A 20,833-nucleotide genomic window follows, 5' to 3' on the forward strand; every position below is an offset into this window, starting at 1 on the left:
CATCTGATAATAAAGTTGTGGCCTAACTAACTATACCCCGTATCTCCTAGCTTTCTTCTGGGATAGCCAGACAAAAACATAACCTCATTGCTATCAGGTCTGAGAATATAATTATAAAATAAATAATATTTTAAATTATATTATACATTTATAATAATCAGAAAACAGATACTAAAGCTTCATTTGTTCACAGGGTCCTATTAAGTTTCTACTTTTAATGATGATTAACAATAAGAAGGGGGAAGATAGTGCAGTGAGTAAATTCACTAATTCAGTGACACCAGCATTTTGCTGTTGAGTGTCACACAATTGCTTTTTTAAAAGACTTTGATTTGTCTCAATCTTGATGGCCAGTTAAACATTTACCTTCTTCACTCTGTTCAGCTGTCATGCCCTTGTTTCCTTTTTCCCTTGCTTACACCCACACCACCTGACCACTCGTTTTTCTCCTTGGCTATTTTCATTGCACTGTCTACACATGCATTACCATACTAAAATACATCATCTGCTTCCTGTCCTACTTTCACCCATGCCATCAACGCTCACAACTACATTATGAGTCTTGAAATATTTGATATTTTTCTTAAAACTTCAGCTCCTGAGGTACTTTGAACTATATGAGAATCTCTGTTTCTGTTGGGGGAGGAAGGAAGTCTTGCCCTCCTGATTGCTAAGAAGCTTGAAGATGTGAACTCCAAAGGCTCAAAAAGGAAAAGATAAATAAAAAGTACTTATGATTTGTGAAGACTAAGGATCGTTGGTCCTGATAAACACAACCATTGAATGACTTGAAGGACATTAACTCAAGTGCCAGTAATATGCAACTGACACACACAACTGTCCTTCATCAAATACAACCATACCACTTCCATTGAAATGACCCTTGGCCTTGGATGAGAACAGCTGATAGATGAAGAACAATGGAGAGTGCAGGGCACTTTGACCAATGCAGCCGCACTGCACCAGGCTCCCCTTGTTATCCTTGAAACTACATCTTTGGGGGATAAGGTACCATGGGCAGGACAGGGTGGGGTGATTGCAGGGCTTGGGGAACAGTAACAGACAAGGCCTCTCCACTCCCTCGGACTCCCAGGCCGGATTGTGCAATTGCTTCGGCCAGGGACAGCCCGTGGACCAGGAGTTTGAGCCCCTTCTCTGTCCTAGGCCCAGAGTACCTAAAAGCCTGCTTAAACCTCTAGGATGAAGACGGGTTGACAACATTGCTTCTGGGGCACAATGGGACTTCTGAACAATAAGAATACAACTGGCCTGTGTGAGAGACAGAACCTTCCTTAGAGGTGGCCCGAGACTGTGGAATGGACTCTACCAGGACCTAGGGACTACCACAAACCTCACCACTTTCCACTCCAAGAACAAGGTCCATCTACTTTGACCTTGCCTTCTCTAGTATAAACACATAACAGATTTATTTAACAATCACCACAACAGGATTCTCCATGCCCTATGCCTCTCCCTTTGGGAAAAAGATGAGAGAACAAACAGCATGTTGCTTGATGCACTACTGGATATATATATATATATATATATATATATATATATATATATATATATATAGAATAGAATAGAATAGAATAGAATAGAATAGAATAGAATAGAATAGAATAGAATAGAATAGAATATATGCACTCCACCATAAAAATGCATACATTTCACGTTCCCATCATCTTCTACACTGTGGATGCATTCCTCAACTGGCTCATCTGATTTTCAATAAGGACAAGCTCCAATGTGTGCTAGGATGTTTCAGCTGCTCTTCTGCTCTAGTCAAAGTGACTGGCCACTAAATATGTGCTAATGACATCTACATTGCATACCTTTGATTCACCATTGTATGGGTTTGCCAGGCGTATTCCTGGAGGCTTCAATACATGATATAAACCTTAATTAAAGAGTAATCTTTAATTCCTAGAGACTTCAGGGCTATCCTAGGGTGTTGGCAACTCCACCCATTGTGGAGGAAGATCACAAGTGGAATTTAACTTCCATCATAGTCCCTAGTAGTCATGTGTCTACATCATAGAACTTCTGGGTTAGTACTATGAACAATCTCTGTCCTGGAGAAAATCCTAAGAATAAGAAAAGAGAGATGGAAGTTCATTGAATTTGTGAGCTGTATAGTGAAACTGATTCAGCACCAGCTTAGGCTATAGCCAATAAGCTATGTCTACATTGCAGGCTTCTTGCACAAGAAGCTTTTTGAGGAAGAGATCTTCCGCAAAAACTTCTTGTGCAAAGCATGTCCACACTACAAAAGTGCATCGCAAAAGTGATGTGCTTTTGCGCAAGAGAACATCCACACTGGATGGGCGCTCTTGCGCAAGAAAGCTCTGATTGCCATTAACAGAATGGCCACCAGGGCATCTGTGTTTCTTTTGATAGGTTGTTTTTGCTCAAGAAAACCCTGTTTGCTGTCCACACACACCTTTTTGCGCAAGAGCTCTTGCCCAAAAAGGCTTATTCCTCGTAGAAAGAGGAATAACTCTTGTGCAAAAAGCCCTCTCTTCTTCTGACTTACTGTAAATTTACTTGCACAGAAACGCACTTGTAGTCTGGATGCTTTGCGCAAAAACTCTGCACTATAGACATGACCATACTGTTTTATGACTATGATGATTAACATCACAGTGCTTGGCCCAATAATGAACACTACGTTAAGGTGTTGTGAAATACCTTCCAAGATAAAATGCTGTTTTCACAGCTTCATAACTTTTCTAATTAGTCACTTTGAGATCACATTTGTCATGTATGGTCTTCATTCATAGACAAAATTCAGCCTTTTTTTTTTTTTTTTTGGAATTACAGTTTTGTGAAAAATCCCACATTTCTTTTGATTAACAAAAACAAGTCATGCTTCTCTAGTTTTGCTGTTGCTCTCACTTTGTTTTAAACATGGCTGCATCAAAAACAGCTTGAGGGTTCAAAGTTGAAACCTGCTGCAGATGCAGCTGTTGCAGGAAAGTGCAGTATCCCTGTTTATACAACCTGCCCTTGCATGTCCCTGCTGGATTTATAAAAGTGCTTTTGTCCCACTGTTTTGTAACTCTTGCAATTTGAAGATCTGCTGGACAGCAAAATTGGTGAAACTGATGACAAACTCACCGGTCATATGCTTCTGGAGACTCATCCCACTAAATGACTGTCTTCATGTATGCTACCTACCTGTCCTACCACCCAGACCTTCCTATGAGCGTCCTTACTCAGAAAGTGGAAGAACAGGAAGTGCCCATTTTCAAAAATCATTCAATGTCATAATTAACTTCACAACCAACATTCTCTCTGATTCCCAGTACTGTTACCTAAACAGCTTAACACTTGTTCCTTTCCACAGAGTGAATGGGAAAGAGTGCAAGCTGTTTCCAGAGCACAGAGTGGTAACCTACAGTGAAGTACCAGGGCTCTATTAAACAAGCCTTCTCAGTCAGCACAGAAATGAGTATTTAATAAATTACACAATGGAAGAAAAAAAATCTTATTAGAAAACAAAATCCATTCTGAGTTTGAAGGTTAATCTCAACAAAGCAAAGAAAAAATCCTTTTTACAAAAAACTATAGCTTTTGAGGTATTTGGTCCCTTTAAGAAAAAGGGTAATTTCTTACTGTACTACGGACATCTGGGGGCAGTATTTCATCCTATCAGAAGAATCATGGACTCTTTAAAACCAAACATAACACTGTTTCCACATATAAATGTAAATTAAAAGGTACTGTTCTACACATGGCTTTTAAAATCTTGAGGAGACTGATATCACCTTGTCAAATCAAGGGGAGTTATGCTCACTTATATGAGGTAAAACTTGCCCCTTGTTTTAGAAAATGCTCTGAGTGCAGAATAATTCAATTACTAGTGAGGGATATGCCAGCGGGCACTAAAGAATTTGTGAAAAGAAGTTGAAAATGTTTGTTTCTAAATGGGATTGAACCACAGCAGTCAAGAATACTAAAAGAGAAAAGAAGGTAGAATTTGGACACCATGGCTTTATGTCTAGTAATCAAATAAAGTAATATGAACTAAAGTAACTCCTCCAATTTTGATACTTTTATTTCCTTGATTTTAATAACAGTATCTAAAGAATTCTTTTTAAAACTGAGGACTGCTTTCTGATCCTTTACTCACAATAGCCATCAGTTGCACACACAAAAAGTCATTATTGCTTCATGAGACTAATCATAGATTAAGATCCCAGGCAAGGTGAGTAAGGATGGCAGAATCTGTCCACAATTTATAGTTAATATTTCTGAAAGCCCAGAAAATCTATATAAAATAGCACAACGCCAATTCCACAGCAGACAATTTGTATTTGAGTCAAACACCACATTGTACTTTTTGTCTAAAACCTGTATCTACTATTTTCTAAAAATCTTACATTTATCAGCATGAAAAAATTTTGAAAACATCCTTTTTTCCCTCAACATCCTCAATTTTCACACAATTACAGATAATCTTTTAAAAACTAAATATGTGATTATGTTACTATAAAACAGGTATCTGAATGAAGTCAGAATAAAAAGATTGGCACAATCTTACCTGGCTTAAAAGTTTAGAAACTTCCTGAGAATGCTCAAAATCTAGTCTTCCAAGTACAGCTGTCTCCTTGTTCATTTCTCCTCTTTGTTTTTTATATTCAGCCTTTAAAAAAAGAAGTGAATGCTAATCACAATTACACTGTATTTATGTCTGTTTTATCAAAGTACATGTAAGCATTATAGCTAACTGACAACAAGCATCATTAAGTGGCCTGCACTGACACTACTCTCACTAATGCTCTAATCACCTCTGAAAAGAGGGCCTTTTTAGGCTTTATCTCTTCTAACAAATTTATTTGCCTTAAAATACATTTCACTGCACTCAAGACTCAAGCTTCAACAAATACAAAGCCCAAGTCTGAGAAACAGTGATTTCCTACTGCTCCCAGTAACGTCAGAGTAAGTTAAAGTGGATCAGCATTTCTCCAAAGTTTACATAAGATTATGTTTAGAGGGTGAAAATAGTTTTAGAACAAGACTGGGCTGAAAGAGTGCCAGTCCCTTTCAAATACAGAGTCAAATATCACTCTTGGTTATACCAGTGCAATCCCCTTAAAGCTAAGAGAGTTGTACATAGTGAATGGTACACAGAGCCCTGCAAATCTGTGGATATTCACAGTTCATTTCTCTGCGTATGAATGAGGTTGCAAATACAAATTTTGGTTTTATAACCCTGCAAATCTACATATATCCACTTTATATCTGCGTGTATCCACTTCCACGAATGTCAACGTGGTTCATTTTTACGGCTACAATCGTGGATGTAAATTTTGTATCTATGTAGGGATCTGATGTTACATGATAATTGTAGCTGAACAAACTCCTGCAGATGCACTGCACTTTCTTTCTAAAATGCACTGGACAAGGAAAATGCATATGAATCCACAAAAGATTATTTGTGACACTTCAAACTACACCCATAAGATTTTACACTATGAAGGCAGTGTAACCCTGGCAGTAGGTATAGTGCCAAATAACTGAGTAAAGCAAAAACATTTTGTCATGTTATTGGATTTTGAGGGGAGCAGCCAGGTCACTGCTGCACACATGGGAGGGGGGGTGTTCGCCCCAAAAGTCAGTACAAAGGGGGCCATGTGAGGTGGCAAACAAAAGCTTACTTTCTACTGGTTCTATATATGCTCTTCATTTATCTGTATAATGCCTGTGTGTGGAGTTATGAATATGTACTCTGTATGGAGACTGGAAGTTTCTCTGTATGTGGTTGAGTAATGGGCCAATGTGGTTGAGGAATGTTTGCCAATGGACATGCTAATGAGAAAGTCTCCAGGGAACAATGGATCTCTGGAGGCCAAAGACACACCTGGCCACTGACCATGTGACTCTAGCCAGCTTGGAAGGAACCAGGAAGGAGGTATAAATATGCCATGTGGCCAACTCCATAGGGGCTCCAGATCTGCTCCTGACCCCAGATGCAGCCTCACAGGGATTCACGAGCCAGGAAGAACTGTGGATCCATCCTGGCATAGGATGTGCACCAAGGACTTTTAAGCCAGCAGCTATAACATCTCTGCTGCAAGCCTGCATCGAGAACTGGGTGATTCAATGCATATAATGTATGATACTTTAACAACCTTACTCTCGTGCTTTTCTTTCTTGTAGTAATAAACCTTTAGACTGTAGATTCTAAAGGATTGGCTCAGCGTGATTTGTGGGTAAGATCCAGAGAGTAAATTGGCCTGGGATCTGTGGCTGGTTACTTGGAACCGGACAGAACTTGTTCAGGGTAGGTGAAATTGGGTTCTAAGACCCCTCACCTGTGTATGAGGCCCGGGGCCATCTGGGGCACGGATATGGCTGGAGTATCAGAGGGGTTTTGCTCGTGAGGCTTCAGGCAGGCAGCTGAAGCACTCGGTGGGGCTGGTTTGTGGCCTATTTGGGAAGGTCTCCAGTCTGGGGGCTAGAGAGAGCCCCAAATTTGAGCAATTCGCCCTGAGCAGATACCCTCAGCTGTGCCCAGACCCGGCCCGGTCAGTCACAGTCTCAAAGTTATTCAAAATTGAAGTGAAGTTTTTCAAAAAAGACTACAGATTTAGGGTGCTCAACGTGTCACACCTTAAAGGAGCCTGTTTTTTAGAGAGTACTGAGCACACACCCTCTGAAAATCAGGCCCCATTAAAGTGTATCTAGTTGGTCACTTTAAAATTAAGGCACAAAAAGTTCTAGTCAACTTTGAAAATCTTGGCTTTACAGTTTTCTGGAGAGTTTAATTTTTTTTTAAATAAAAAAATTAAACTATACTACAAAAGTTGGATCTGACTGGCCCCAAACAAGGGAATTTGCTGAACCAAGGGAGGTCCCCTGCTATTAACCACCCAGCCCGCTTCCCCTTCCTGCTGCTGGCCCTAGCTGCCCTCCTTGCTGGGCTGTCATGCTGCTGCAGCCCCAGCAGCCCAGAATGCTGCATCTCCGGTCCTGCTACTGGGGCTGCTGCAGGCCCAGTTGTGCTACAAGGTCTTTCGCTCTGATCCCCTCCCCAGTACTGCTGGGCTCCGCCATCTTGCAACTGGGGCTCCCAGCCAGGACTCCCTGATCCAGGAATATCTGTGGTCCTGTCAGACCACGGATGTTGCCAGATGAGGGAGTCCTGGTTTTCGGAGGTCCAACCTGTACATAGTATTGCAATAGCAGCCAAATGCTAGGCACTATCTCAAAATATAGAAAGACTCAAAGGGCAAAATATAAATGTAGATGTCTAACTTGGAACATTTTAGCTAGCATTCTTTACACTTTGATAGCAGATGGGATGAATAAAATTGTCAGTTTAAAAACTGACAGAGTTACTGAAAGAGTCATACATCACTTATTATCTTTGTTAACTTGGTTGCCATCTTTATATCTGGTCTGTTCAGCACTTCCGTGTATCTGTGTGTATCCTCCAGATCTTTCTTATATGACACCTATCAAACAAAAGACAGTGTTGTTTAAAAAACAGAAGTTTTTATTTGAAAACAGAAGTTTATATTTGAATGACTTATCAACTCATCCACCAAAAGCAATAAACCTCCAGAAAAAATCATTTATTCAAGCCAATTCCTACTTGACAGGTATTATTTATGCAGTGTTGTTGTAGCCATGTTGATCCCAGGATATTAGAGACACAAGGTGGGTGAGGTAATAACTTTTATTAGATCAATTTCTATTGGTGACATAAACAAGATTTCAAACCTACACAGAGCTCTGAAGAAGAAGCAGCAGCAGCTCTGTATAAGCTCGAAAGCTTGTGTCTCTCATGAACAGAAGTTGGTCCAATAAATGATCCACCTTGTTACTGTAGAGCAAGAGTTTTCAAACTCAGATCACGGACCCGCCAGGGTAAGCCCCTGGCAGGCCCGTGACACTTTGTTTACTCTAAAGGTCCACAGCCATGGAGCCTCGCAGCTCCCATAGGCTACTTTTTGCCATTTCTAGCCAAGAAAAGCTACGGGAAGCAGCATCCCAGTGCTCCCCTTGGCTAGAAACAGCAAACCGCAGCCAATGGCAATTGTGAGGTTCCGTAGCTGCAGAGCTTTAGCATAAACAAATCATTGCGGGCCTGCCAAGGGCTTTCCCTGGCAGGTCTGCAACCCAACTTAGAAAACCTTTGCTTCTAGGAATTATTTAGTATGGCCCACATACAGGCTAACAGGATAAAGGGAAAAAATCAGCAATACAATATAAATGTTAGCATAAAAAGTGTTTTGTTTAAAAGACTAGAATAAAGTGCTAGCATTGCAAAGAACCAAACGATGTTGTTAAAAGGTACAACACTGAAGCCTTTTCATATGGCTAATCTTGTCCTATGCCCCCTGTGCTGCACAGAATCCCATAATCCAGTAGGCCTCCACTGCACTGTACAGGAATTGAAATCCTAATGGGATGAATAGCTCCCTCAGTTGAGGCAATGTTGTTGCCATTTTATTAAATATTCCTCCCCGGTGATACAGGAGAACAGGAATCTCTGGGTAACAACTACAATGAGATGACATCTTTCCTTATGTTTCAGCATGCAATGATGAAGGCAGAAAATTCTTGACTGGGCAAAAACTCGGGGATATAATGAATGGACTAGGAGGGCCTCTGCCTAAAGGCCAAGCATGAGCAGGATACATCCAAAGATTTTCCTTTAATGAAATAATCAGGGCATGTTGGGAAATGGCACAGACCTCTGAAATATACCACAGTTCCAAGTCCCAAGTTATGGTTTTCTTTTCCTTGGACCTTCTCTCTCCCTTCTAGTAGTACATGTATGTGCCCACACAAGTCAGCTTTCATGAGTTACTTTGCTGAACCAGTTTGCATGATCAAGAAAACTTCCCTTGATAGTTCAAAGCTTCCATCTGATGAAAACCTCATGTGGAAGTTAAAAAGCTGAAAATAAAATCTGGCATTGCATCAATGCAACAACATCATTTCTGTATTACTGCAGGGTCTTTTAGAATTTCTTTTGTTGCTTAACACCTTGCAATATGTTTCAGTATTCTATTTCAGCATCATATGCTCCTCTGAGCTTCCCTTATCTTGGGAATTTAGCTATTACAAACCTATAGATACAATTAACATTTTTAAATGTAATATTTTAATCTGTGCATAATTTAACAAATTCAGCTGGTTGGTCAGCATTCACAAACTGCAGCTCTCAGCAATTACCGTTTGCAGAAAGAACAGCTAAAAAGCAAATACAGCTATCTGTTTTACACATATTTGAAAGTATCTTTAAGCCAACAAGAAAGTAAGTTTGCATCCATATGGTGTCAGTGAAGAAGACAAGCTAAGAAGGCTTCAATCTACTTGGCAGTTTGCCCACAAATAAGATCTTATCATTTTTAACTCACAAAGAGTGACATAGTGCAGACAGCAGCTAAACTCAGGTAAAAAAGGCTATCATAATTATCACCTAGCTTTAAAACTAACATTTCTTATTTGCTATCGGTTTGTGAGAACAACTAAAAAGTGCTTTTATTTTGTTTTTAAAGAACACTAGATGTACAAACACTTGCATGCAGCGCAGAGCTTTACATGGATTCAGCTAATTATATGCTGTTCATCCTAATGACCACATGAGGTGAGGTGAACACCACAAAGGCAGCAGGAACAGGTTTTTGAATAGGACCCTATCATCCATGTAAATTGCAAATTAAAGGCCAGCATATGTGCTCAAAACAGACATTAGGACTGAAGTGACTGGTACATTCAAACAAGGAAAAATCAATGCACCATACACCATGGTGGACACTTATTGTGACCAAATGACATGGTCATATACAGCATGAAATAATAGATTATGGCTAGTTTCAGGATGAAGGGGGAAAAATCAAGCAGTCACAATCCTCTATATTTCACCATTCCCAATGATATTTGATGCAAGGTCTATTGCAAAGGTTTCCCTTGAGTGAATCCTTCTTCTTCCTCCACCTACCTATTACTTATGTCTGAGGGAAAATCATCTAATGTTTTACAAAGGTCTGCAATATATATTTGCTCCACTCTGCAGCATGTCATACTCCAGTGAGAATAAAAATGTTATGCAGCAGAACAGTAGTTTGTCAGAGGTAGGCCAAAGAAAGGAAAAAAATATGTTTCCCATTTCCTGAATAACCTCAGTCCCTGAATGCTGACCCTTCCCCACTGGAACAATGTGCTGGCCCCTGTTACACAGCTGGTATTCAGCTCCATCTAGTGAAATGCTTTCTTAATTTTTTTATACAGTATTATAACAGTAAAAAGGAAAGCTATTCCGCTCGAGAGGTGGAACAGATGCAGCAGCAGTGAGCAATCTGCACAATCATGGGTTGGGATACAGATCATGGGAAATGAAGAAAAAAATCACAAGAGGGAAGAGAAAAGTGCATAAGATAGAAAAATGAACTAAAGAAAAGAGAAAAGGGAACCCCATCACAAATGAAGAAAACCAATAGGAAAGGAAATGGAGGAAATACCACTGTGTAGGAAAGAGGAAAACAGAAGTTCAACTCTTTGGGGAAGGGACCCTCTTTTACTTTGTCTGTGTAGTCTCATAAAATGAGACTACAATCATGACTGGGTGCCATCATAATGTAAATAATAAAGACTATCAAAGGGTTACTTAATCTCTTCAGAAAAGAACAATGCCACAGGTAGCTCAAGAACTACCCTCTGTCTCTCACTGTGAATAGCCATACATGATGGCTACGTCTACACTGGCCCCTTTTCCGGAAGGGGCATGTAAATTTCATGAGTCGTAGTAGGGAAATGCGCGGGGGATTTAAATATCCCCCGCGGCATTTAAATAAAAATGTCCGCCGCTTTTTTCCGGCTTTTAAAAAAGCCGGAAAAGAGCGTCTACACTGGCCCCGATCCTCCGGAAAAAGTGCCCTTTTCCGGAGGCTCTTATTCCTACTTTGAAGTAGGAATAAGATCCTCCGGAAAAGGGCACTTTTTCCGGAGGATCGGGGCCAGTGTAGACGCTCTTTTCCGGCTTTTTTAAAAGCCGGAAAAAAGCGGCGGACATTTTTATTTAAATGCCGCGGGGGATATTTAAATCCCCCGCGCATTTCCCTACTACGACTCATGAAATTTACATGCCCCTTCCGGAAAAGGGGCCAGTGTAGACGAGCCCGATGTGTCCATTCACACTTTTTTTTTTTTTTTTTTTTGCATAGAACTCTGCTGCTGAGAGTCCTGCAGCTTTCAGCAGCAGTGAGGGTATGTCTACACTACAAAGTTAATTCGAACTAACAGACTTTAGTTCGAATTAACTTTGATAGGCGCTACACTAGCGCTCAGCTAGTTCGAACTTAATTAGAACTAGCGGAGCGCTTAGTTCGAACTAGGTAAACCTCATTTCACGAGGACTAACGCCTAGTTCAAACTTACTAGTTCGAACTAAGGGCTGTGTAGCCCTTTAGTTCAAACTAGTGGGAGGCTAGCCCTTCCCAGCTTGCCCTGCTGGCCACTCTGGCCAACACCAGGCAAACTCTACTGCCCCCCTCCCGGCCCCGGACTCCTTAAAGGGCCATGGGCTGGCTACAGTGTTTGTGCCAGTTGCAAGGCTGCCAGCACCGTGCCAGCAGACCCTGCACCTGACACCCCATGAGTCAGCCACCCAATGGCCCCCAGCCCTCCCCCTCTTCCCGGGACCAGCCTGGCAGCTCCCAGGAGCCTACCCGGGGACGCAAGAGGAGGGCGCCTGCGTGGTCTAGTGCGGAGATCGTGGACCTCATCCAGGTTTGGGGGGAAGCCTCCAATGTCCACTATCTCCGCACTAGCCACAGGAACACGGCTGTCTACAGCCGCATGGCTGCCAGCCTGGCCAGAGGCCACCACCGCAGCAGGGAGCAGGTCCGCTGCAAGATTAAGGACCTGCGGCAGTCCTACTCCCGGGCCTGCCTGCCAGGGGCCGACCCAGAGGCCTGCCCCCACTTTCTGGCTCTGGACCGCATCCTGGGGGCTCATGCCGTCCCTGCCCCCCGGGTGGTGATTGACCCCAGGGCAGAGGGACCACTCCCTGACACGGAGGAGGAGGAGGAGGAGGAGGACACCGAGAGCCAGGAGCCTGGCAGCAGCCTGCCCGTGACCCAGGACCCCGGAGGCACCCCACTGAGCCGCTCGCCTGTGTCGTCCAAGGCCGGGGAGGCCTCCACATGTGAGTACCATCATGCTCCCCTTATGTGTACGGAGGGCTGGGGGGAGAGGCAGCCCAGGGACCGTGCGTCTGGGCCTTGCCCACCACGGAGCAGCAGCTGGGTGTCATGCAGGGGCCCTGGCCTTGCAGAGGGGGGCTGGGTTTCACCCACCTGGGACCCAGGGAGAATTGACCGCTGCTTTTGTTTCACCACAGCCGCAGCACCTGGGCCTGCAGGGCGCACCACCCCGCCTGCAGCAGCCGCCCGCGCCCGGGCCAGCAGGAGAGCCAGGAACCAGGAGGAGTACCAGCGGTGGCACCTCCACTTCCTGGATCACCAGCTCCGCACCCAGGACCACTGGGTCCAGGAGGACCTTAGGCTGCGCCAGCGGAGCTTGGAGGCGCTGGAGGAGCAGGGCCGTGCCCTCAGAGGCCACCTCCAGAGCCTCCTCGACCGGTTCGTGCTTCCTCCTGCTCCTGCTCCTCCTGCCCCTCCTACTTCCTCCGCAGCCCCCGTCCCTCCTGCCCCAAACTCCACACCCATTCCCCCCCGAGGCTCCCGTACCCGCAATGTTGCAAGACGGGAGAGGCACGTTGACCCCACCCCTGAGCTTTCCATTCCCTTCCTCCCTTCCCTCCCCTTCCAGCTCCCTCCTCCCAGGTTTCCCCCTCCCCTCTCCCACCCTCACTCCTCCGTCCCCGCACCCCACTTGTGTTAAATAAAAAGAGATGTTGTTTGCCAAAACAGGTGTCTTTATTTGACATTAGGAAGGGTGGTTAGGAAGGGGAAAGGGGAAGGGGGGGAGGGTGGAAGAAGGCCCCAGTGGGGCATGCAGGGAGAGTTCAGTCCTCCTCCTCCTACACCAGGAAGCTCTCCCACAGGGCTTCCCGGACATCGGCGGTGCGGGGCTGAGCATAGTGGCCAGCCATGCGGTCAGCCTCAGCCATCCAGGCTGGCAGGAAAGCCTCCCCCTTTCTCTCACACAAATTGTGCAGCAATTTGAACATGCTGCCACTACAGGAGGTATATTGTGCTCGGCGAGGTCCAGACGGGCGAGGAGGCATCGAAAGCGGGCTTTCAGTCGCCCGAAGGCCCCCTCCACCACGATGCGGGCCCTGGAGAGCCTGGCATTGAAGGCCTGGCGGGAGGGATTGAGGTGCTCCGTGTAGGGCTTCATCAGCCACAGCTGTAGGGGGTAGGCGGCATCCCCCACCAGGCACACGGGCATGTCCACGTCCCCGACCCTGATGTGGCGGTTGGGGAAGAAGGTCCCGGCCTGCAGCCTCTGGCACACGGAGGAGTTCCGGTACATCCGTGCGTCGTGTGCCTTGCCGGACCAGCCCACATTAATGTCCGTGAACTGTCCCCGGTGGTCACACACGGCCTGCAGGAGGACGGAGAAGTACCCCTTGCGGTTGACGTACCGGGAGGCCTGGTGTTCCGGGGCACGGATGGGGATGTGCGTCCCGTCGATGGCCCCCCCCCGCAGTTGGGGAAGCCCAGGGCGCCGAAGCTCCGGATGATGGCGTCTGGGTCGGCGAGGAGGACCACCCTGCGGAGCAGCACCCGGTTGATGGCCCTGACCACCTGCGGAGAGACACAGCAAAGCGCGACTCAGTGGGGCGCCCGGTTGGCTGGGAGTGTTCGTGCCCTGGCAGTGCCCCATACCCCACTCCCGGAAGCAACCCCCCCCCCCCCCCCGGGCGGCGTATAGTATGGCCGGGAGAGACTGGTGCGGGGCACTTTCGCCTCCTCCCTCCCCCACCCTTTTTCCCTGGGGCGGCCCATCCCCTCCTTGCAGCCCCCCCCCGGTCCAGTGGCCGATGAGTGCCGTACCTGCATGAGCACTGCTCCGACGGTGGATCTCCCCACGCCGAACTGGTTCCCGACGGATCAGTAGCTGTCTGGCGTGGAGAGCTTCCAGAGGGCGATGGCCACTCGCTTCTGGAGGGGGATGGCGGGTCTCATGCGAGTGTCCCTTCTGCACAGGGCAGGGGCGAGCCACTCGCAGAGCTCCAGGAAGGTGTCCCTCCTCATCCTGAAATTCTGGGTCCACTGTCGGTCTTCCCAGCGCTCCAGGACGATGCGGTCCCACAAGTTGCTGCTGGTGTCCAGACGCCAGATGCGGCGGGGCACGCCGGCATCCGGGCGCCGCCGCGGCTCCTCCACGGCCCCCAGGGCGGCCAGGCAGAGAGGCAGGGGGCTGACGTTCACCAGGTGGTGCCAGGCAGCCTCCAGCCATTGCTGGCAGGCTTGCAGCAGCAAGTCCAGAAAGTGCACCAGAAGGTGCAGGGCGAGCTCTGGCTCCATGTTGCCACCTGCGGCGGCCCCCCCGAAGGGAAGCACCGACACAGACGGGCACAGAGACCAACGCTTTGCTGTCCCTCGGTGAGGTTGGCAAGCAAGCGGAAAAGCTGAGAACCTGCTGTCCAGGGGGGTCCCTTTAAGCACGCGCCTCAGATAGCCTCAGACAGCAGCCACACAATGCAACTACTGACCTGATGCCCTGCCAGAACCGGTTTCAGCCGCCCTTAAATGCGCCCCTGTGTCCAATCAGTGTGGACGCGCTAGTTCGAATTAGCAAAATGCTAATTCGAACTAGTTTTTAGTTCTAGTTGCGTTAGTTCGAATTAGCTTAGTTCGAATTAACTAATTCGAACTAAGTTAGTTCGAATTAGCGCTGTAGTGTAGACATACCCTGAGAGGGTAAGCTGAGAGTTAAGAGAAGATTAATGAGTATGAGGGAGACAAAAAGAGAGAGATAAGAGGGAAAATCTGCATCTGTTTCCTCATTGCAGTTATTTCCCATCAATACACAAATATTCTTGTTAGTTTTATGTTATTTTATTAATTTTAAACTAGACTATCATTTTAGAAAACTTGCTATAAAAAGTAGTCATCTGTTGAATATTTTTAAAGAAACATCTAGTGACCTGATTGCTAATCTGAACAAAAAGGCCTTGTGCCCCTGCAGATTTATCTAAATTGTCTGAATTACTTGCAAGGCATAGAAAAAGTTAAGACCTAGTCCATAATTAGTTAATTAGTGTTATAGGACCTGCTCATGTAAATGGACACAGGTCCAAAGTCTGATGAGATGCACCCATTTTACAGTACCCGAGAATCTGTCTTGGGGCACATCTACACAGCAGGGCTAAAGTCGAATTAAGATATGCAACTTCAGCTATGTCAATTGCGTAGCTAAAGTCAAAATTGCATAATTCAGCTTTTGGCATTGTCTACACAGCAGGAGGTCAAAGGAAGAATGCTCTTCCTTCAACTTCCCTTACTCCTCTTGAAATGAGGGTTATAGAGTCAGAGTAAGAAGTCCTCCATCTGATTTTTGAATTTTTAATTCCACCTGCATTATAATTTTTATTCATTGGGGAATGAAATGTAAACAGGTTGCTATGTAGGATGCAGAATCTTTGACTGTCAATCATCTTGGGTTTTTTTTTTATATTACATTTTTATTTCAGTAAAAGAGCCCTTGTTTTAAAGGATTCAGATGCCTTTCTGCATCATGTCCTCCACCCTAGCTCCTGTTCAAAATGGAATTTTAAGGAACATGCAAGCAGCTAGTGCTACCTCTGAAATACACATTCGAAAGTCAAATAGGAGTTGTGCACACATTTCTGAGGGATGAATTTGACCCTTAGTCTTAAAGTGAACTAATCATTTTGGTACTTTGAATGGCCCATGACTCTCCGTTTGAGCCTCTTGAGTCTGTGCTACAGTATTGTCACTCTGGAGTCCATCTACATGAGGAAAGTACCTAGATGGTGACAAACATTGCCAATAATAGCTCTGCTTGGTTCACCCTCAAATGGTGTTGAAAACTGCTTCACTGATTGTGTGCATGAAAGAAAATATTTCTGGAACATTACAGACTGACACCATCATCCTTTTTGGTAATGGGGCTGAAAACTATTCAGTCTCATATACACTGGCAGTAAAACCATTTTCATCACCAGGTGGGAGTGGCCCAGAGGGAGCTGCTGTTGACAACCACTGTCAACAGAAAGCTAGACAGCTTTGTGTGATTTTTCTTAAGATATACTCAGCATAGAATACCCATCAATCCATAGCTTTAATGTCACCTTCTTCAGAGGAAAAAGAATCCTGCACTACAGCAATTTCCAAAGTGGTGGTGGACAAATGATGGTTAAACATGCCCTTAATTTTAATCTGCTGATTGGGTCTTATCAAAGGACATGTAATTCCTATCCTGGAATTTATTTTTGTGGACAATGTTCACACTTGTGTTTTAAAAGATAAACATACATACTATGTGTTAACATGCTTTTCTGTGAAAATACTGATTTTTTAATTGGTCAGTGGGGATATTAAAAACTCTGACTTCATTTGGACTGTGTAGATCCTTCATACATTCCAGGAGTCTTCCATCAAGGTAACTATCATTTTAAAGACAATGTTACCTAGTGGGATAAGGATGAAGCTCGCTGCCAAGAGACCTGAGCTCTATTCTCAAAACTTCCATCTACTTTGTATGGCCTTGGGAAAGGATGTCTCAGATTCCTAATTTGTAAAAAGGGGATAACAACACTTACATATTGCACAAGGGAATGCTATAAAGATTAACATTTGTAAAACAAAGTGAATAGGTAAACCTCTCTATAACTGCTATCATTTTAATATGCAGACTATCCAGTGATAGAGCCCTATAAATACATTCTGTAGATACGGGTGGGGAACCTTTTTTGGGTTGGGGGCTGCTGACCCACAGAAAAATCAGTTGGGAGCTGGGTGCTGCGGGGGGCTAGAGTGCCAGCACAGGCTCCCTAATGCTGGGGGAGGCCCTTAGCCTTGGGGGCCACATCCAGGCAACCCAGGTGCAGCATCCAGCCCCCTAGCCTTAGGCTCCCCAACCCTGCTGTAGATCATAGGTCCACAAACTTTTCACAATATTAACTACATCTTGACAGATTGTCTGAGGATCACCTCTTCCCTCAGTTGTAACTACACTGCCACACATCCATCTTACCAGTTGCATCTTATTATACTATTGCAACTACAGTTTTTTAAACAGAACAAGGGCTTTCTCCGTTTTGAAAATGTTAATTATATTGTCGTCTTTTGCTCTTCATTTCTTCTCTCCTTCCCATCTGTTCTGTTTTTCTCAGCTTGAAACAGGAGAATCTGTACCATGTGACCAGCCAGATCTCTACAGCCCATAGGCAAAAATTACAGTCCATGGTTTGGAAAATTTTGGATAAGATAAAAAGATAGCACCACACAGTTATATAGGGTAAACTGGCAGCCTCTCTCCAAATTGCATGACATTTGTATGATGAAGTCAAGCTCTTAATGTTCATTTCACACAAACTTGTATGCAATAGAAACACAATTTATTTATAGAAAAATAGTCTGTTAAGTGAACATACTTTTATTTCAGTGTTGAACACAGCTTAGAATAATATTACAAGCACATTTCCTACAGCTTTTATGCTTCGGAGAGTGATTTTTTTTTTTTTTGTTAGAAGTACTAAAAAGGTGAAAATGTTTCCCTTTACAGATGATCACATTGTTCAGGAGATTTTACAGTATTTCTCTATTATGCAGCTTCAACCCACACTTGAACAGGGTGTTAATATTATTCAAAGTGGTGTGAAGGCCTACAGCACATCACAGTTTCAAATTGTCAGCACAAATGTATTGTAAGTGGAATACAATTTCATTTTTAAAGGAAATTGCACATTTCACACAGTTGAGTATAAATGTCAGTCTTATTTTAAAACTGAGTAAATAGTCTTAAACACATCCTAATCCTATTAGATGTAAACCCTCCATGTAAAGGTTGAATTGAGTTGGCAGACCATTGTAAGTAAACATACGTTCTGCTCCCTTAGGTATACTGTACAGAGTGGTGGATAAAAGAGCTTTGTCTTCCTATTCCTGCAAGAGAATTTCTTTCTAACACTGTTCTCTCCTCAAAGCAACGATTCTACAAATAGCCTAAGTTCCAAAAGGCAGATGCTTCATATTTGGAATCCTTAATATCTCCATTAACAAACTTCCATATTCAGAGCTGAACATGAAGCCTCTTGTGGTTCTTAATTAAACCTTTACTCACAAAATGAAAAATCCCCAAGCAAATATTTAGTATGGTGTCCAAGTAATTTCACACAGTAGGTATGTAACAATAACTGGCATTCCATACCCCATTTCTCACGGGCAATAAAAATGTATCCCCCCACATCTTAGATCTATATTAGAAATGGGGCAGGGGGGCTGGGGAGGGGAACAGTGAACTGGATGCAACAAGCTGGTTTATTAGTTTGTTCAGGCTGAATGTTTTCCCATATTTTCCATTATTTTTAATATTCTGTTTTAAAATGTCATACGACAACATCTTTCCCTTCTGTGTTTGTTCTCCTTTACTTAACAAACATTCTATTGTGTTGTGTTTATGGCATGTATGGAGACAGCATGACTGCTTTTTATTTATTTCCCCATCTGCACACTACCTCATTAATGCTGTTAACAGGAGAATGCACAGCTGTGGGAACAAAGGGGGGGGGGCTGTTTTGGACTGTGGATTTACAAATTATAATTACAATTCAAAGGACAGTCAATTCCAAATGATGATAGTTTTTGACCCTAAAAGCCCCACTCCTGTACTTCTCCTCAACTCCTCACATACCATGGGTTCCATCTCTTTTCCCACTATAATTTCTTTCCCTAACTGTAACACAACCCTCTCACATCCCCAAAACTGATTCTCACCATCCTTAGTGAGAATCAGAAAGAACTCCCATCCCCATGAACAGAGAGTTTTATTATGCTGCAATTTCATATCAAGAGCCACTGGCCTCTTTCTCTCAAGCTATGTCCCATACCCTTTCTTCATCTGACATCCTGATGATTTCCAAAAGCAAGAGGTGGCACAGCTTGTCAGTTTGCAAGCAAGAGGGGAAAGTGGGTTGGCTGTGAGTTGCTTTTGAGAGTGGTAGCTTAGAAATATCTCTCAGCCCCAGAATTCCACCCTCTTCCCAGCACCGTGTCCCCTGAAGTCTCTCAACAGCCTCTTAGTTGCTGACCATCTCTCAAGCTTTTAAACAACTGGGAATTTGCCTAAGGGGTGTATTACATTTTGAAGTGGGCAATGTTAATTAAGCTATTATTCAAATGCAGCACAAAATTATTTAAAAAAAAAAAACCTTCATTTTTCCAAAGAGATGTACAAACATATTCAAAGAGTCCAAAGCCAGAAGGCACCACTATGAACATATAGTATAACCTCCAGTGGAGTGCAAGAAAGTCGCAGAATTTACTCATAATTTTTACATTACATTTAAAGGAACGTAATTATGCTACCCAAATTTTGCCTAAAATTCAGGTTTCTATAAATAAATCTTCTGCAAAACTGAAGACCAACAGAATTTTTCCTTGAAATTGTTTTTGTATTTATATTTTTTCAACCAACATAAATATTTCTCTAGCATTTGCAACCACAAAAATGCAGCACTAAACTAGTGTATGAGAACATGAAACTAAAACCAAATTTACACAGTCAAAATCTTAAATATGACAATGCTATTTTATTGTCTAATCTGTGAGAAATGAAAAAAGGGAAGAAAGCATCCATAAAGTACATAAGATTTTTAAATAACTCTTTTATTAATGTATTTTTTAAATAGTAATGGTAACTCATGTTTGAAAAAACTATGAGGACAAATTCTATTCCTCAGTGACTCCAATGCAGTCCACTGAAAAAAATCAATAATTTAAGCATCTATTAGTCTGTTGCAAAACTGCACCACGGGTCTATATTCTGCAAATATGCTCATGAATAGTTCAGTAGAACTCTTCAGTATTACTCCCATGAATATACTTATAAGCATAAGTGTTCACAAGATCAGGACAAAAATACCATTTTTGACGGCTCTAAAAACAGCAAAACTTTGCAGAAGTGTATGAAAATTGACAAACAGATATTGAAGCCATTTGAAGTTTTGCATAAATAAAGAGTAGCATGCTGTTTTAAAGCATAAAATATGCAAATATAAATTCAGGGAAATTTGCTTTAAAACAAATTTACAAACCAATGTCATAACAGAAAATAATAGGTACTTTAAAATCTTTTGACACTGCATCTCAAAGACATAGAGAAACAGAGAGAGTGAGTAATTATGCTCATAGTGATTTTAAATGTGTCTTTTTACATTTTGTATATATGGAAGGTTTTAGAAAGCTAAATAAAAACCCATGAAATATTCAAATATAACATGAACATTTAATATAGAATAAGCCCGTGGTCCCCAACATGGTGCCCGTGGGCACCATGGCGCCCGCGGGGGCATTTCAATGCGCCCGCCAGGTGCTCGGGGCTGGCCTGGCCCCGGGCACATGGCGCACGGGCGCTTGCGGGGGGAGCGCGCTTGGCGGGGGGCGCGCGGCGGCACTTGGCGGAGGGGGGCGGGGGGAGCGCCGGCCCCGGGCGCGCGGCGGGGGGGGGGGGAGCGCCGGCCCCGGGCACACAGTGAGGGGGAGCGCTGGCCCCGGGCGCGCGACACTCGGCGGGAGGGGGGAAGCGCCGGCCCCGGGCGCGCGGCACTCGGCGGGAGGGGGGAGCGCGGCCCCAGGCACGCAGCGGGAGGGGGGGAGCACCAGCCCCGGGCGCGCGGCACTTGGCGGGAGGGGGAGAGCGCCGGCCCCGGGCGCGC

At 44.2% G+C, this 20,833-nt stretch overlaps 1 protein-coding gene across 5 annotated transcripts in view; it reads right to left on the reverse strand.

Moving 5' to 3' along the window:
• Positions 1-20,833, reverse strand: part of NEBL (nebulette) — a 416,787-nt gene that overhangs the window by 78,431 nt on the left and 317,523 nt on the right. For 3 of the 5 annotated variants that reach the window (XM_075922490.1, XM_075922489.1, XM_075922492.1), the window contains exons 6-7: positions 7,362-7,463; positions 4,547-4,648 (exon numbers count right to left, since the gene is read on the reverse strand). The exons of the other annotated variants lie outside the window; for them this stretch is intronic. In XM_075922490.1, the coding sequence (XP_075778605.1) occupies positions 4,547-4,648; positions 7,362-7,463 (204 nt within the window). The remainder of the gene's footprint in view (positions 1-4,546; positions 4,649-7,361; positions 7,464-20,833) is intronic. 5 annotated transcript variants of the gene reach the window in all.

This window comes from Pelodiscus sinensis, chromosome 2, assembly GCF_049634645.1.
Source record: "Pelodiscus sinensis isolate JC-2024 chromosome 2, ASM4963464v1, whole genome shotgun sequence".
Classification (NCBI taxonomy): Eukaryota; Metazoa; Chordata; order Testudines; family Trionychidae; genus Pelodiscus; species Pelodiscus sinensis.